Raw genomic sequence first — 14,865 nt, forward strand, 5'->3', positions numbered from 1 at the left:
GTCGATACTAAAATACTAGCATTGTAAAAATTATCATTCAAAGTTAAAATATTTTTAAAAAAATTGAAAGTTGAAAAATGATTTTTTTAATAATTTTACACTTTATTTATTTATTTTTCTTTTTGAAAGCTGCAGGCTGCTGCAATTTTTTCTTGCAACAATACATAAGCATCGAAGTTCAAGCAAGCGTGGGGGTTTTAGGGTTGCTTCGCCGTGCCCTCACACTCACACTGTTCTGAGATGGAGAATAACGAGATTCTAGAGGAGCTTCTCAACATCGAGGTTGAAATTCAAGATGTCCAAGGTGCTTCTTCCCCCATTTCACTCAACATCACTATCAATGTTAATAGTTAATGCCATGAACGAAACGGTTGCGGTTCATGCAAATGACTCTGTTCGCCAAATGGTGCAGACGAAGTTGTTACTATTTTAAAATGAAATTATGTATCTGTGCAGAACAAATAAGGGCTTTGATCGAGAGGCAAGAGAGTTTGTACGAGAGAAAATCGGAGCTGAGTGCTATTCTGGAAGCGTGTAAGGAATCTGGAAACGAGGCCAATAATGCGGCTTCGAGCGCTGCGGAAAATTGGAGTGGGGAATTTGAATGGGATTCTGAAGCTGATGATGTTAGGTTGAATGTTTTTGGCATTTCCTCCTACCGTGCAAATCAAAGAGAGGTAATAACTAAAGGTGGAAGTTTGAAAATAAAATAAAATTCAAAGGGATAGAAAAATGAGAATGTCCATCTCTTGTTCCTTTGAAATGAACTGAAGTTATCTGGAAGTTGAGGATTGAGATTGTACATTCTCTCCCTCTTTCTCCATATCCATTAGCTGAGAGAAAGGAAGTGGGATATCATAGTAAAGGGAAGATATGAATGTGCTGTCTTATGTAGAATTGCACCTCTTGTTAAGAGTATAAATGTCGTATTACCGTGATTTCTTAATTTTGCATTGGCTGCTGGAGCTCCAGCTTCTTGCTAAGCCTTGTGGTCTGGGTTCAAGGCTTTAAGCCCCATGCTGTTTGTTATTGATTAGTTAAAGAATCAGGCTTTAAAATTTTTCTTAATAGTGATATAATATCTGTACAGGGTTACTTACCTGATTTACGTGTCATAATGGTTAGTTTCTTTGTGTTTAACTCTTATTTTAAGATTTGTGATGCTCTCATTTTTAGACTCTATTTGCTTTCTAAAAGTTGGGTAGTGTATTCTTTCTGTTTTCTAATGCTGTCATCATAAGTGTATTGATTATCAAAGAATCATAATCAAGGGCTTTAGTTTATGATTTTTTTTTGGTATATATAGGGATTGTGACTTTTGGGTAAAACTTTGTTAACAAGTAGTAATGTCGATGACAGATAATTAATGCCATTATGAGTGGAAGAGATGTTCTGGTGATTATGGCTGCAGGTGGTGGCAAGAGCCTCTGCTACCAGCTTCCTGCTGTTCTTCGTGATGGAATTGCTCTAGTTGTCAGTCCTTTGCTTTCCTTAATTCAAGATCAGGTGCATTTCATTATGTTAAAATCCAATACAAGTTTTTGGTCAATGAAAAATTTCTTGAATTTAAAATGTGTTTTCTGCCTCTTTTATTCCCCTGGGTGGGGGGATTGCTTCAGGTAATGGGTTTGACCGCTTTGGGCATTCCAGCGTATATGTTGACTTCAACTAATAAGGGAGATGAGAAGTTCATATATAAGACTTTGGAGAAGGGAGAGGGGGAACTCAAAATATTGTATGTCACTCCAGAAAAGATTTCAAAAAGCAAGAGGTTTATGTCAAAACTTGAAAAATGCCATCATGCTGGTCGTCTCTCTCTAATTTCAATTGATGTGAGTTCATAATCATATGCTCTATAGACTTGTTCTGAATTATATTTGTCAAAATCATCTTTTTTATGAATGCCTATGGTTGCTGACAAGTTGATTTTAAGAATGAATGCAAAAGCGTTATGGGGATATTTTTGTATTTTGCATCATTTGCTGGTTTACTTATTAGCCTGTTTTGACTAAATGCAACTATGCATTGATTCATCGTAGATTGTTAAATTGTGATTATCAACAATGAAGACAAAGTTATCTGGACATCTGGATTGTTAGTCACTTGTCTTTTGTGTTTGTTTTGCAGTTTAGAAGACTCTGATTAGACTTTCCATGGTGGAGAGTTAGTGGCTCATGAATATTTCCCTTCAAATAATACTATTAACCTTTAATCTATTTAATAATAGGATTTGACAGAAAGGATTTGGGTCATTGCCCATATTTTACAACATCACTTGACTTTCATATCTAGTTGTTATTTATATAATTGCCTAGACTTGGATGACATCAGATGGTATATCATATGTTAGAGATAAGACCATTCCTGTGCCTCCACCTACACTTAGTAGCTTAAGTTTTTTGGTTGATCTAGTTCTTGACTTAGATTGGAGTACTATGGTCAAATGATTAAGAGTTTTATCCTTTCTGATCCCATTCTTCAAAATTAAATGAAATTAAATTTCAGTACAAATAAAGTGGGCTTGTGTGTGTTGTCCTTTCTTCAAGGCAAAGGTTATTGCATGAAAGGGGGGAGTGGTAATTATAAAAGCCTCCTACTAATAGCTTATTAGAGTTTGGTTTTCTGTTAGCACAAATCCCCAAACACAAAACAAAAAAGTAATAAGGTCTGTTAAAATAATGCTCCTTGCTTCCACAAGGTTTATTTGGCTCTTGACTCAGGACCTACATTTGCTTAATTAACTTCAATATTTTTTTGTTTTTGGCTTCTAGCATGTTGTCTGTTTTTAGCTTTATTCACTATTAGCATTTTACACATCTACATGTCTAGACTCACTATTTCCTCTATCCTTCAACAGTCTCAGAGTTTCATAGCAATGCTGTGTTAGTTGTATGACAATATAATTCCTGGTTATGGTTTGCATTGCAGGAAGCACATTGCTGTAGTCAATGGGGTCATGACTTTCGACCTGACTACAAGAGCCTCAGTATTCTCAAGACACAGTTCCCTCGTGTTCCTATTGTTGCTTTGACTGTACGTCTTTATCTCAAGTTTCTGTTAAGTATTGCAAATAAAATTATTAGATTTGATATGCTTTTCATACTTAATTTTGATTTCTATTAATGACATTTATTTTTCAGGCAACTGCTACTCAGAGGGTCCAAAATGATCTGATAGAGATGTTGCATATTCCTAGATGTGTCAAATTCGTCAGCACTGTCAATAGGCCAAACTTGTTTTATATGGTATATTTGTAATTAATATCTATTAACAGAATTTTTTACTTTTTATATTGATGCTCCCCCCTCCTCCAAGGAAGTTATACCCTTGGCTTTAATGACAAGTTTAAAGGAATTGCATAATTTCGTATTTTATACTGCAGGTAAAGGAAAAGTCATCCGTTGGGAAGGTAGTCATTGATGAAATTGCAGAATTCATTCAAGAATCTTATCCAAATAATGAATCAGGGATTGTATATTGCTTCTCAAGGAAGGAATGTGAACAGGTATGCTTGATTATGGCTTTCTTCTGACAATTAGGCCTATGTATTTTGAATGTCAAATATTGCCCTCAAGGAAGCACAATCCACACATTTCTTTTGCCCTTAAATTTTCTTTGGGTTGGGATTGTGTTTTTTTCTCCACCTTTCAGCCTCTTTTTGGTGTGCTACCCAGCTGTTTTGTGACATCCACATAATTAACATTAGAGTTTTGGTGGTAAACATCAAACAACAAATCAACTATATTACTTTTGTCTTTTAGAATTACAAAAGTTTTCTTCCATCGGTTCCATAAGGATATACTAACTAACCATTCACTTGACTACATCAAAGCATGCTGCCTTATTGTTCATACATTTGAATTTTGCATTATAATATAAATATTCTCGCAAGTTAAACTATCTTCTAATATAGTGTTTGCTCTATTTTGTTCAAATGTGGATATGTGAGTGCCCCTTTATCATATGTTCCTTGTGAGGTAGAGTGGATACTTATCCCTTTTGTTGTCAAGATTATTTTAGGTTGCAAAGGAGTTGAGGGAGAGAGGAATTTCAGCTGATTATTATCATGCCGATATGGATGTAAATGCTCGGGAAAAAGTCCACATGCGGTAAAGTAATCATCAGAATGTTGTCAGCTTTACATATTGATACAAATTTTCTTCAAAAATAAGTAATGTGGTAATGCCTTTTCTTTTATGTGTGTGTCAGTGCTGAATATGTCACTGAATGCCTAAGTTTTACTTGCATGCGTTTTAGGAACTAAATGAATACAGTTGCCTTGATTTCAGTATTGGCCGTGACTTGTTAGCTCTGTCTTATCCATTAATCCACGAATACTTAATTTAGAAGAACTTGACTGAATTTGAGTATAGGTTTCAATTGGCCTGTCTGGGCCCTGTTAAATGGTATGAAAGCAGTTTGAGAGACAGTAATATGGCTCCTGTCTTAGATCTTATCATATCATTTAAAATTTGAGGCCCAACTGGTTTTTGTGCATCATTCATATTTGTGCATATATAATAGATTGTAAGTGATATGATGTTGGCATTACCAAACGAGTTAATGGAGATTTTGATCACACAGGTGGAGCAATAACAAGCTGCAGGTCATTGTTGGTACAGTATGTATCATTACAACTGTCACCCTGTGACACATGCTTTTGTTACTTTTGGCCTTTACAACATTGAACTTTTTTTAATACATTTCAGGTAGCTTTTGGTATGGGAATCAACAAACCAGATGGTTAGTATTGCAATGCTGTCTCAAAATTCTTCAGCAGTATCTTATCTATAATTGATGTGTTATGCTATTGATAACATTTTTGCAACTGTAATTGTTTTCTATATGAAAAAGATAAATGCAATGGAACTGTATAATTTCAAACTTCAGTGTCATACTATTGTATTATTTTCCTAGCTTTTAATGCAGATATGAACACAAACATACACTTAACTTCCAAACTTGCGCCTTCTCTCTTCCAGTTCTCTCCCTCTCATTTTTTTTTTTACTTTTATTTTTTCATTGTTAACGTGCATTTGTATTTTACTTTTTTGCATTACTGATGTATTGTTCGACAAGGCTTCTTTTTATGACTGCATAAATCAATGTTTTTTTTTGTGTCTGTGTGTGTGGGGGAGGGGGGGGGGGGTATTGATGTGATGACTTGTAATCAGTGATGTGATGTCTCTTTCAATCTGAACTCTGCTGGAGTCTTGGAGATATCTTTATCAAGATTCCTTACATGATTGAATTGTTTCAAATTGATGCTTGCATGGGTGGACTATGAAGCTTATTTTGTTGCATAGAGAAGCCTGCTTATGAATGTTTTTGCAACTGACATCCCCAGTGGACGTGCATATTGTATTTGCTTTACCTTCATTGAAGCTGATAACATTTAATGCTAGATATTTTCATGTAGTCAGGTTTGTCATCCATCACAGTTTGAGTAAATCAATGGAAACATACTACCAGGTTTTGCCCTGATCCTAATAATATTTTCTCCTATTAGCTAACCTCTCTATGTTATCTGTCAAGATCCAATCATCCTAGAAGCTTAATTTGTTGGGTGAAGGCCTTGGAATGGTTTTTATCTAACATAATCTCATGCAAAAGTATTTTGGGCTTGAAGCATGGATAAAGCCCATGCTTCCCAAACCTTGTGCTAAAAATCAATTTAATGAAGATAAATGGGGGCTGCATAGACGTTTTAATAATTAATACAAAGAACCATTGATCTTAAATGCTTAAGCTGGCAGTTGAAAGAAAGCCAAGGGATGGTTTTTATGTAACTTTTCTTGACAGGAAAGTGGTCGAGCTGGCCGAGATGGACTTCCTTCTGAATGCCTACTGTACTTTAGACCCGGTGATGCTCCACGTCAGGTGAAGCTTTGCAACACTTTTCACTTTGAGTTTGTGCTTATTTCTGTCTATTTATCATTTTCTGCAAAAAAATGGAGCTTGCTGGAGATCAGGCATATTGTTCCATTGCTGAATTATGTGATCAAATGTCATAACAATTTTCTCAGAGCTCAATGGTCTTCTACGAAAATTCAGGACTGCAGAATCTCTATGACATTGTACGATATTGTCTGGTAATTTTCTTCTGTGATATTTAACTTTTGCTGGTAATTGATCTCCTCAGTCAATACTTATTCATTCCTTCAAAGTTTTTAAAGTTAGAACATTGATTTCTTTCTCCTTCCTCTTCTTGTTTAGGTGAGGGTTCTTAAATATTTAGGCTTATTGATTGCCTATCTGTGGATGTGTGAATACATACAAAACAACATATTAAAGTTTCATTTTCATCTTTGATGATTTCATGAGCATATACATTCAGTTTTAGTCCTTTCTGTATGCTGTACTATGATCGGACTGAGTGCCTTTCTTTCACCTTTTCATTTTCGTGATTATGGAAGATGATTATGCACATTAAGTCATAGATTTTTCATAAATTAAATTGATATAATATCTACAAATAAAGAAGAAATGATGCATAATTATGTTACCCATTTTTAGGACCCTTGTCTTATTCTTAGGGATTTTACTTTCGGGATTTTATGAGTTCCTTTGATTAATCAGGATTAAGAACCAAGTATTTAGCATAAATAGAACTCTTTGGTTAGTATTTTGTATCATGTCACAATACATAAGAATATTATTTGAGGTCTCTTTTCTCTCTTTTCATTCTTACACTTTACTTTCAACAATATTTGTAATTTTCACTCTCTTTAATGCCAGTCCAAAAGACAATGCCGACGAAGTGCCTTTTTCCATCATTTTGCTGAGCCACTTCAAGAGTGCAATGGTACCTTTCAATCTTGTCATTTACTTCTCTTTTATTCTTTGCCCTGTTGCTGCAGGCTTTATATACTCTCAATGTTACAGGGATGTGCGACATCTGTGCATTCTCAAGTGAGGTGAAGGAAGTAGATGTCTCTGGTGTGTTGTTTTGACTTTTGGCTCAATTTTTACCTTCTACATCTCATTTCCCCTATATTTCGTATTATAGTAATTGATTTCCTTTGTTTTTTCTTCTTTCGGATCTCTCAACTTTTTCCTATTTTCTTCCTCCTTTTTTATTTACACAAAATTTTGCATGGGGGTATTTCCAGGTCATGCAAAACTGATGGTTTCATTGTTGCAAGATATGCAAGCAAATGATCAAAGGTCAACAATGTTGCAATTAGTTGATAAAATGAAAATAAAACAGAAGGAACTAGGTTGGTTTGTACTCTGCTCTGTTTATGCTTTATATTTGGCTAGATATATTTTCTATAAAGTATTAAGAACTTTGGGCCTAATCAGTCTTCTGCTCTGGTTTTGTCCAGCCACCTAACATGGTTTAACAATAAGAATGGAGGAGTTACATGAGGCATAAAAGTCAAAACCCAATTGTAGTGTGAAGAGACCAAATATAAAAAGAATAAAAAAAGAAAACAACACCAAAGCTGCTGATGTGTGTGAACTGCTCTTGTAAACTTCATTGAAAATAGAAATACTCTCCTCCTTTAGTTTCCATAATTCATGAAAATTGCAATATTTATCTTATATCAATCTTAACCTGTTTCTTGAATGTAATTTATCACAAATATGAATCTCATCTCATCTTGCTACATTGAATTGTCCAGGTTCTGAATTGAAACGGGAGGAAATTGAGCAGCTCATCTTACACCTTTTACTGGCACGGTTTTTGGTAAATATATTGTTCCCTTGATACTGAAAGTTAGAAAGATTTCTTGTTCTTAAAATTAATTGTGTATATGGTAGACAAGGCAAGACAACTTCATTACATTTAAAAGTCAAAATTAAAGAGCAAACACTAATAGACATATATGAAGACCATGCTTGAGTTTTCTGATTTTTCCTTTCATCAACTTCTGAGGCTAAAATGTATGATCATTATTGATGTCCATTTGTTAGTCTGTTGTTCTGTTATGGTACAAAAAAAACAGAGCTGTGGGTCAGAGACAAAAGTTCAAAGTCCTTGTAGGTAATAAACTTATTGTCTATTTGTCTATACTCTATACCATACAAAAACAATCCCACTTTCTTTGCAACATTTGAAAATCACCAGTCTTAGCTTTCTGTTTTGCAGTGAAACTTCACTTTTTTTCCCATGATTTGTACTGAACAGCTAGAATTCAATCTCCAATTCGTTTAGTCCCTTGCGAAAAACAAGATTCATTTGAAGCACAAATGTGTACCTCAAACACGACCCAGCTATAAAACTAGTGAACAATGAATTTTCTGCTTTCCATTTACATCTTAGACATGGAACCAGTTTTGCAATCACAATATCATGATTATGCTATTAGTTTGATTCAAAAGGAAAAGAAAAACAGCAACCCCAACCCAACAAAAAAAAAGTAAGATAAACACAAAACATTACTTTACACCATGTGAAATTTGAATTGTAAATATAAAGGAATGTATTCAATAATAATTTTTCTCTGGATTGCATTGACTATCAGTTCTAACTTCTAATTTTAAAGCATCAACCATTCACAGTTGACCTTATAGTAAAAAAATATATACTTCAATATTTTTAGTGGGTGATTTAGAGCCAGCCTTTTCTTGATGTAGAAAGAAGAATTTCAGCATACACCTTATGCCACAAATGCTTACATTGCTGTGGGGTCATTGGCCAAGCAAATATTGCAAGGTATGCATGATTTCCTATCAGAGATGTTAATCTATAAAGCTAAATTTATCATGGCCAAAGCCATTAAAGTAGTCTTTTGTGTTACGTCTGTGCTGTGTTATTTAATTCTTTATTCAACCATGAAATTCTTTAATGATTCAATGAATTTGGTTGATTTTTCTGATTTATGGCCAAGCTTGCACAAATTTATCTAGTAGCACTGAACACTTCTGATACTTTCTCCAAAATACTTGTGTGTATGTGTCTGCATTCGATTTGTGAAATGTCATGGACACATGTTGATTATACCTACTTGTAACCTGTCTTGTTATTATTTAAGCTGCCCGTACCCAATAGATTTGAAAACATCAGAATTTCCATGTTACATTTTGTTGGCACTTTATTTGGTGCACAGTCCAGATGTACTTGACTCTGCCCTGATTGTCATTGTTTTATGTGCAGGGAAGAAATCTGTGAAACTTGAGATTTACACTGAACAGAGAACTAAAGATGGTGTAAGGTCAGCGAAACAGTGTCTTGGGTCCTCTGGTTTGGAGCTAAAGCTTGATGAGCTGAGAAAAGAACTGTCCTCTGCTCATGGAGGAATACTCCCACACTCTGTCTTGTCCACTGAACAAATCATCCAATTAGCTTCTCAAAAACCAAACTCGCTGGAACAGGCAAGTTCTAAGCTATGTAGTTTAGTTTTGTGCTCGTGTTTTGATCTATATCTAAACTAAACAAAGATTTAATTTGAGAAAAATTGTCAGAAGCAACTTTAGGCTATGTTTTGATATATAATGTTAAGTGGATTGAAATGAAATGGGGGATGGAAAAATGGAATAAAGTGGAATGGAAGGAAATTATCAAACAAATTTACCATTTCATTTTTTAGATATTTTTATAATGATAAGGAAAAAAATAACGGTTCCATACTTCCAGCCTATACCCTCTCAAACTAGAGAAGAAAAAGGGAAGGGGTATGGAATAGAAATTAGAATTCATTCCATGAAGTTCCTCTCCATTTCGTTCTAATTTTAACAATCCAAATAATGGAACGTTATTTCATTCAATACCATTTCACTCCATTCCATTGTCCATATATCCATTCATAGCATAAGGGCTCCTAGAAGAGCATCGATGTAATCCTGACCAGAGTTATGATTTTTGTGTGTGCACAGTTGGAGAAGCTGATTGGAAAATTGAGGACAGAAAAGTATGGAAATAGAATACTAAAGCAAATTGAAAAATATTATGATTTCGAGCCGACTGATAAACAAGAAATTGATGCTAGGGCCGCAAAGAGGTTGAAGAGCAAGAAAAATCTTGTTATTATTGAATAGTGAAGATGAAGAGTGATAGCTGGTGGTGTCCCTGCGGCAATATATGGTTTATTTGTATAGCATGGCACTATTGAGTATATTCATTCTTACAAACCGTGCTTCTGGCTCATCCTAAAGAGGAAAAGGAATCTGGATGACAAATGGCAGAGGGTCTTGACTGTCCTTATCTATAATAACAGTTGATAAAATCGAAAGTAGATTTATGTAGGGCTGTTCAAATAAACTACTCATTCCACGCATTATAATTGTTGTCCTTAATTGTTTTACTCAAACCAAGAAAAACTAATAAATGAATTAAAAAATATATTAATTTTACAAAATGGACTTTATCTCATTAATTCATTTTTAGTTTTTGTTACTCCCATCATTAATATTATAAGGAATAAGTGAAAAAAATAATTAATGTTATATTATAAAGTTAAATGGTGATTATTTTGAAATATTTTTTTCTTACACGAGGTTATTATGAGGAGGGAGTAAAAAGTAAAAACCATCAACCTAACTATGATTGAACTAAATCTAATTATTGATAACTGAATTGTTTATAAACAAAGTTGCACTGAACTAAGAGGTTGATTAACTGAACCAGTGCAATTTTGAGTTACCAGCTTTAGATTGAATTTCACCAAACTAAAAACCAGTTCAATTTGTCCGAATCATTTTTCCAGTTCAGTTCTTACACAATCTAGTTTATTTTTAACACCTTGAGCAGAATTGCTGTAAAAAAAACACCTTGAGTAGAATAAAGACCGTATCATGTTCAAAAAGAAAATTTGGGACACGGTAATTTAATTAAGGTTAAAATATATTTGTGATTATTAATAAATATTTTTTTAATAAAAAAAATTATTTTTGCTTTCTAATAAAACAAAAATTATTTTTGGTACATGATACTTTTATATTTTCTGATGAATTAGCAAATTTTATATTTATTTTCTGATAAATTTTTTTCATCTGTTATTAGTCTCTTTAAAAAAGACTAATCACAAATAATTTTTTTTTGTTAAGGAGCTATAACAAAATTTACTCTTACAATGATTTAGTCCGACAGTATTTTTTAATGAATATCTAAGACAAGTGTTGATTGGATAAGTACTTAGGTATTAAAAATAAAAAGTTTTTTTTATCAAAAATATTAATTATCTTTGTGTTTTTGTTGTAATTTTACTGTATTTATTAAGTGATTTTAATAAAAAAAAATATTATTAATGTCTTAACTCTTAAGTAATACTCTTGTGACACTAATTAACAAGATACTCTAAATCGTCCTTCAGGTTATTGTATTTGGACTATTAATATTTTTAAAAAAAACATTAACAATAAATTTTATGAAATAATATTGTCATACTCTATCTTAATTTTATGTACAATTTCATTTTTTTTTCTAGTAGAATTTTTAACCAGCAAATTTTTACATTCTTTAATAATTTTTTTAGCTGTTAATATAATTTTTTATTTAAAACCAATTGATCAACCGTGTTTTTTTTAATTATTTGAGGATGAAATTGAGTTTACAGTCTTCGATTAAGGTTTAGGGTGTGCAAATTATAATCTAAGCATACACTTAAAACGTTAAACCATAATATTGAAGGTTCACTTGTTAAAATTAAAAATAAAAGTAAATTAATATTTATAAAATAGGTTGTTTTTTGTTTCTGGTTTTTTATTCAAAATTCATTCATTATAAATTTTCAAAATAATTTGAAACCTATTTTTTTATACATTCTTATTCTCTTAAAAATTATCCAAATTTATCAAGATAGTTCAAAAATATTTGAGAAAAAAACTGAAACTATCATGCTCTTAAAGAAAAAGTTAGACATACAGCCAAAAATTAAAGTGTATATATAATGGATGGAAGAAAAAAGAGACATACAGAAAATAAAATAAAGGAAGAAGATGAAATTAACAAATATGATAAATTATGTTAAAAGTGAAGAAGAAGAAGAAAAAACTGAATGTACAATATAATAACACCGCGCGCTCTTAACTATCTAAATCAGTCATTGCTTATGTTGTAGAAGTGGACATGAACAGAAAATAGAAAGAAATAATTAATCAAACAGTTGTGCAATCACTGTCGTTGCACGTTATAAAATAGAATAAACAAGTGGCTGAAGCAGCATGCGTGCCATTGAGGGTACTTTTTGGAACCATTCATATTATATTACTACTAGTCTGCGCATAACGTATCCTATGTAATTTCTAGCTCAACTGCCCCACTTCAACCACACCAATATCACACCTTTTTCCATTTAGCTATGCTTGAATTTGGGGTACTTAGGACCAAACAAACGGAATTTAACAACAAAAGAATATCGGTTTGCATCAAGTCAAAATGTTTGGTATCAGTAAGGGTTAGTGTTGGTTCATGGATGATTGTGTATTGTCAATAATGTAAAACTTTTTTCATTTTATACTTATTAGTAAATACCACTAATATGATTATCTATGTTTTATGTTAAGAGTTTAACAATTGGGTAAACAATATTATTAATATTTTAAAAAATAATTATTATAAACGTTAATTAATAAACTTATTATGTATAGTAATTTATAATTAAACACCAGGATATAAGTAGCTAGCTAGCTAGCACCACTAATTCCCCCGTTTTGTTTGTCTTATATTTATTGCTTAAGTTGTAAAATTAAAGCAGCATTGTTCCGGTTCATTCCATGGTGCATGCATGATGCATCCATAACACTCTTTAATGCACTCGTGAGTCGTCGTGCTTCACACCACCCACGTGCACTTTCCTGGAACTTGCCGGAAGCCATTGCAAAATTGGAATGGCAAAGACAAGACCTCAACTCTCAATTGAAACAGCTATGTACCGATTATCAATACCTCAAAAAAGTTAATAAATTAAAATACCTAATACGAGGAAAAAGAACATGCGGTTCGTTAACAAGGACAAGAATATCATACAAGGTTTTCACCATTAGAATATGATAAGATTATTATGCTTTATAAAGTTATTGTTCAAATTATATTTAAAATGAATTTTAGTTAATGGTGAACTTGTGACAATAATAATACATATGATTGTGGTGATAATAATAACAAATATGGTAGCCATAAAGGGTTGAAACTCCTCCTTCCTTAGGAAGAGTCAAATTATATCATATAATTTTAATAATTGTTATATTATTTTTATAATTTTTTATATAATATAATTTTTATTCATCTAACCATTGAAATATATATGTATTATTAAGATCATCTATGTCAAAATTGAATAAAAAACAAGAAGATAATCAATATAGTTTAGTATATTTTGAAATGATTATATTAGGTTGATTTTAGTCTATATGAACAAGTTATCAAATGATTTTGGATTAATATGAAATTTTGCATATACAATCTATGTAAAAATGAACTTTTAATTCAATAGTGAATTTTAAGAAAATATTATTCAATTGAAAGTGATAAATAGATGTAATGATTATTAAAGTTATATTGATCATTCCTCATATATATATATATATATATATATATATGTGTATATATGAAGTTAATTAATATAAAATTAATTTTGTATGTTTTTATTATAATGATGATTAATGTTAATTAGTATAAAATTAGTTGTGTTTTTTGTTTTATTATAATGATTAAAGTGACAACCATTAAAAAAGTATGTAAACTAATTGTGTGTTTATTGTTATTAAAATAATAATTAAGATTATCATCATTTAATATAAAAATTAGTTTTAATTTTTTTTCTAAAAATAATAATTTTTTTTAAAAAAATATTATTTATTAAAAATTAGACATTTAAATAAAAATTCAACCCTCCTTTTATAAGATTTTTGGGTTTGATATTGTTCTTGGTTTGCTTGTTGGTGGTACTTCGGTTGCCTATCTAAGCAACCTCTTTTTGACGATATAAATCCTATGTTTTAGTGCATGTTTCTAAAAAAGTCACCACATTCATTCCCAGGTATAAAATGTCAAAATTGTAAGTTTATTATTTCAACATTTTGTTCACTAAAATTCGTGTGGCTACATTTTCAACTCAGAACTAAACATGTTGTTAGTGTGTGTTTTTTGTTCCCACTTTTTTGCTTGTTTTTTTATTTTTATAATTACGATGGACTACTTTATTGCTTTTGTATAAAATAATAATAAGGATGGGCATGCTTACATTATTGTCATAGGCGGCAAAAGTGGATTCAGTAGGGTTGTGGTCCAGTGCAGGCTATAATGATAACAAAATACTAGGGATATTTGACGATGAAATAGTTTATGGCATTATTAACGATAATATATAATATATGATACGTATATTAGTTTTTATAAGAATTATTTTAAAATTTATATTTATCGTGATTAACAATAATGCATGTTGGTGTATAAAAATTATATTATTGTAGATTTGACAACTCATTATTTAAATTAATAATGTCATAAGTATGCCAACAAAAACGTTTTTTTCATCCAGCAAAAACATTTATTATCGACATTATAAAACAAATCCTGTGAATTCACTTTAACTTTTTTTCTTATATTTGAGATGAAGGTAATATATTTTATGGCATTATTAATGATAATATATAAGATAAGTATATTAATTTTTATAATAATCTTAAAACTTATATTTATCGTGATTAAAATTGTAAAATTCTTTTATAATGTTAGTATATAGAAATTATATTAACTCATTCTTCGAATAATGTCATAATTTAATATATCGATGCAAACTTTTTGAAAAAACATTTGTTATCCACACCATAAAAAACATTTGAATTCATTTTAAAATCAAATATATATTTTTTAGATTTATCAGATCATTTTATTACTAAGTTGTAATATTTAAAAATTAATTTACATAAATTATATTTTCAAAGATCAATTTTATATTAAGATACAAATTTAAAAAC

At 31.3% G+C, this 14,865-nt stretch overlaps 1 protein-coding gene across 3 annotated transcripts; it reads left to right on the forward strand.

Annotated features, from left to right (window-relative positions):
- Positions 1 to 147: 147 nt before the first annotated feature.
- LOC114424961 (mediator of RNA polymerase II transcription subunit 34) lies at positions 148 to 10,260 on the forward strand. 3 transcript variants are annotated; one of them, XM_028391657.1, is made up of 20 exons: positions 148 to 304; positions 457 to 677; positions 1,360 to 1,506; positions 1,620 to 1,832; positions 2,929 to 3,033; positions 3,141 to 3,245; positions 3,383 to 3,505; positions 4,021 to 4,109; positions 4,585 to 4,621; positions 4,710 to 4,743; positions 5,420 to 5,472; positions 5,803 to 5,880; positions 6,027 to 6,092; positions 6,739 to 6,805; positions 6,886 to 6,939; positions 7,113 to 7,220; positions 7,629 to 7,693; positions 8,584 to 8,662; positions 9,104 to 9,321; positions 9,823 to 10,260. In XM_028391657.1, exons 1-20 carry the CDS (start codon positions 241 to 243, stop codon positions 9,982 to 9,984), a joined length of 2,088 nt encoding a protein of 695 aa, XP_028247458.1. In that variant the 5' UTR covers positions 148 to 240; the 3' UTR covers positions 9,985 to 10,260. The 3 variants fall into 3 exon arrangements, with proteins under 3 accessions (XP_028247458.1, XP_028247459.1, XP_028247461.1); XM_028391658.1 differs by having other exon boundaries at positions 6,027 to 6,077; XM_028391660.1 differs by lacking the exons at positions 9,104 to 9,321; positions 9,823 to 10,260 and having other exon boundaries at positions 8,550 to 8,605.
- Positions 10,261 to 14,865: the final 4,605 nt, after the last annotated feature.

This window comes from Glycine soja, chromosome 9, assembly GCF_004193775.1.
Source record: "Glycine soja cultivar W05 chromosome 9, ASM419377v2, whole genome shotgun sequence".
In the NCBI taxonomy this organism is placed as follows: Eukaryota; Viridiplantae; Streptophyta; class Magnoliopsida; order Fabales; family Fabaceae; genus Glycine; species Glycine soja.

Excerpts from the sequence above, each read along its gene's own strand:
- LOC114424961 (XM_028391657.1), top strand. The coding sequence starts at position 241 with ATGGAGAATAACGAGATTCTAGAGGAGCTTCTCAACATCGAGGTTGAA. Across the intron at positions 3,246-3,382 it reads GGCCAAACTTGTTTTATATG|GTAAAGGAAAAGTCATCCGT; the intron begins GTATATTTGTAA and ends TTTATACTGCAG. Across the intron at positions 8,663-9,103 it reads GGCCAAGCAAATATTGCAAG|GGAAGAAATCTGTGAAACTT; the intron begins GTATGCATGATT and ends TTTTATGTGCAG.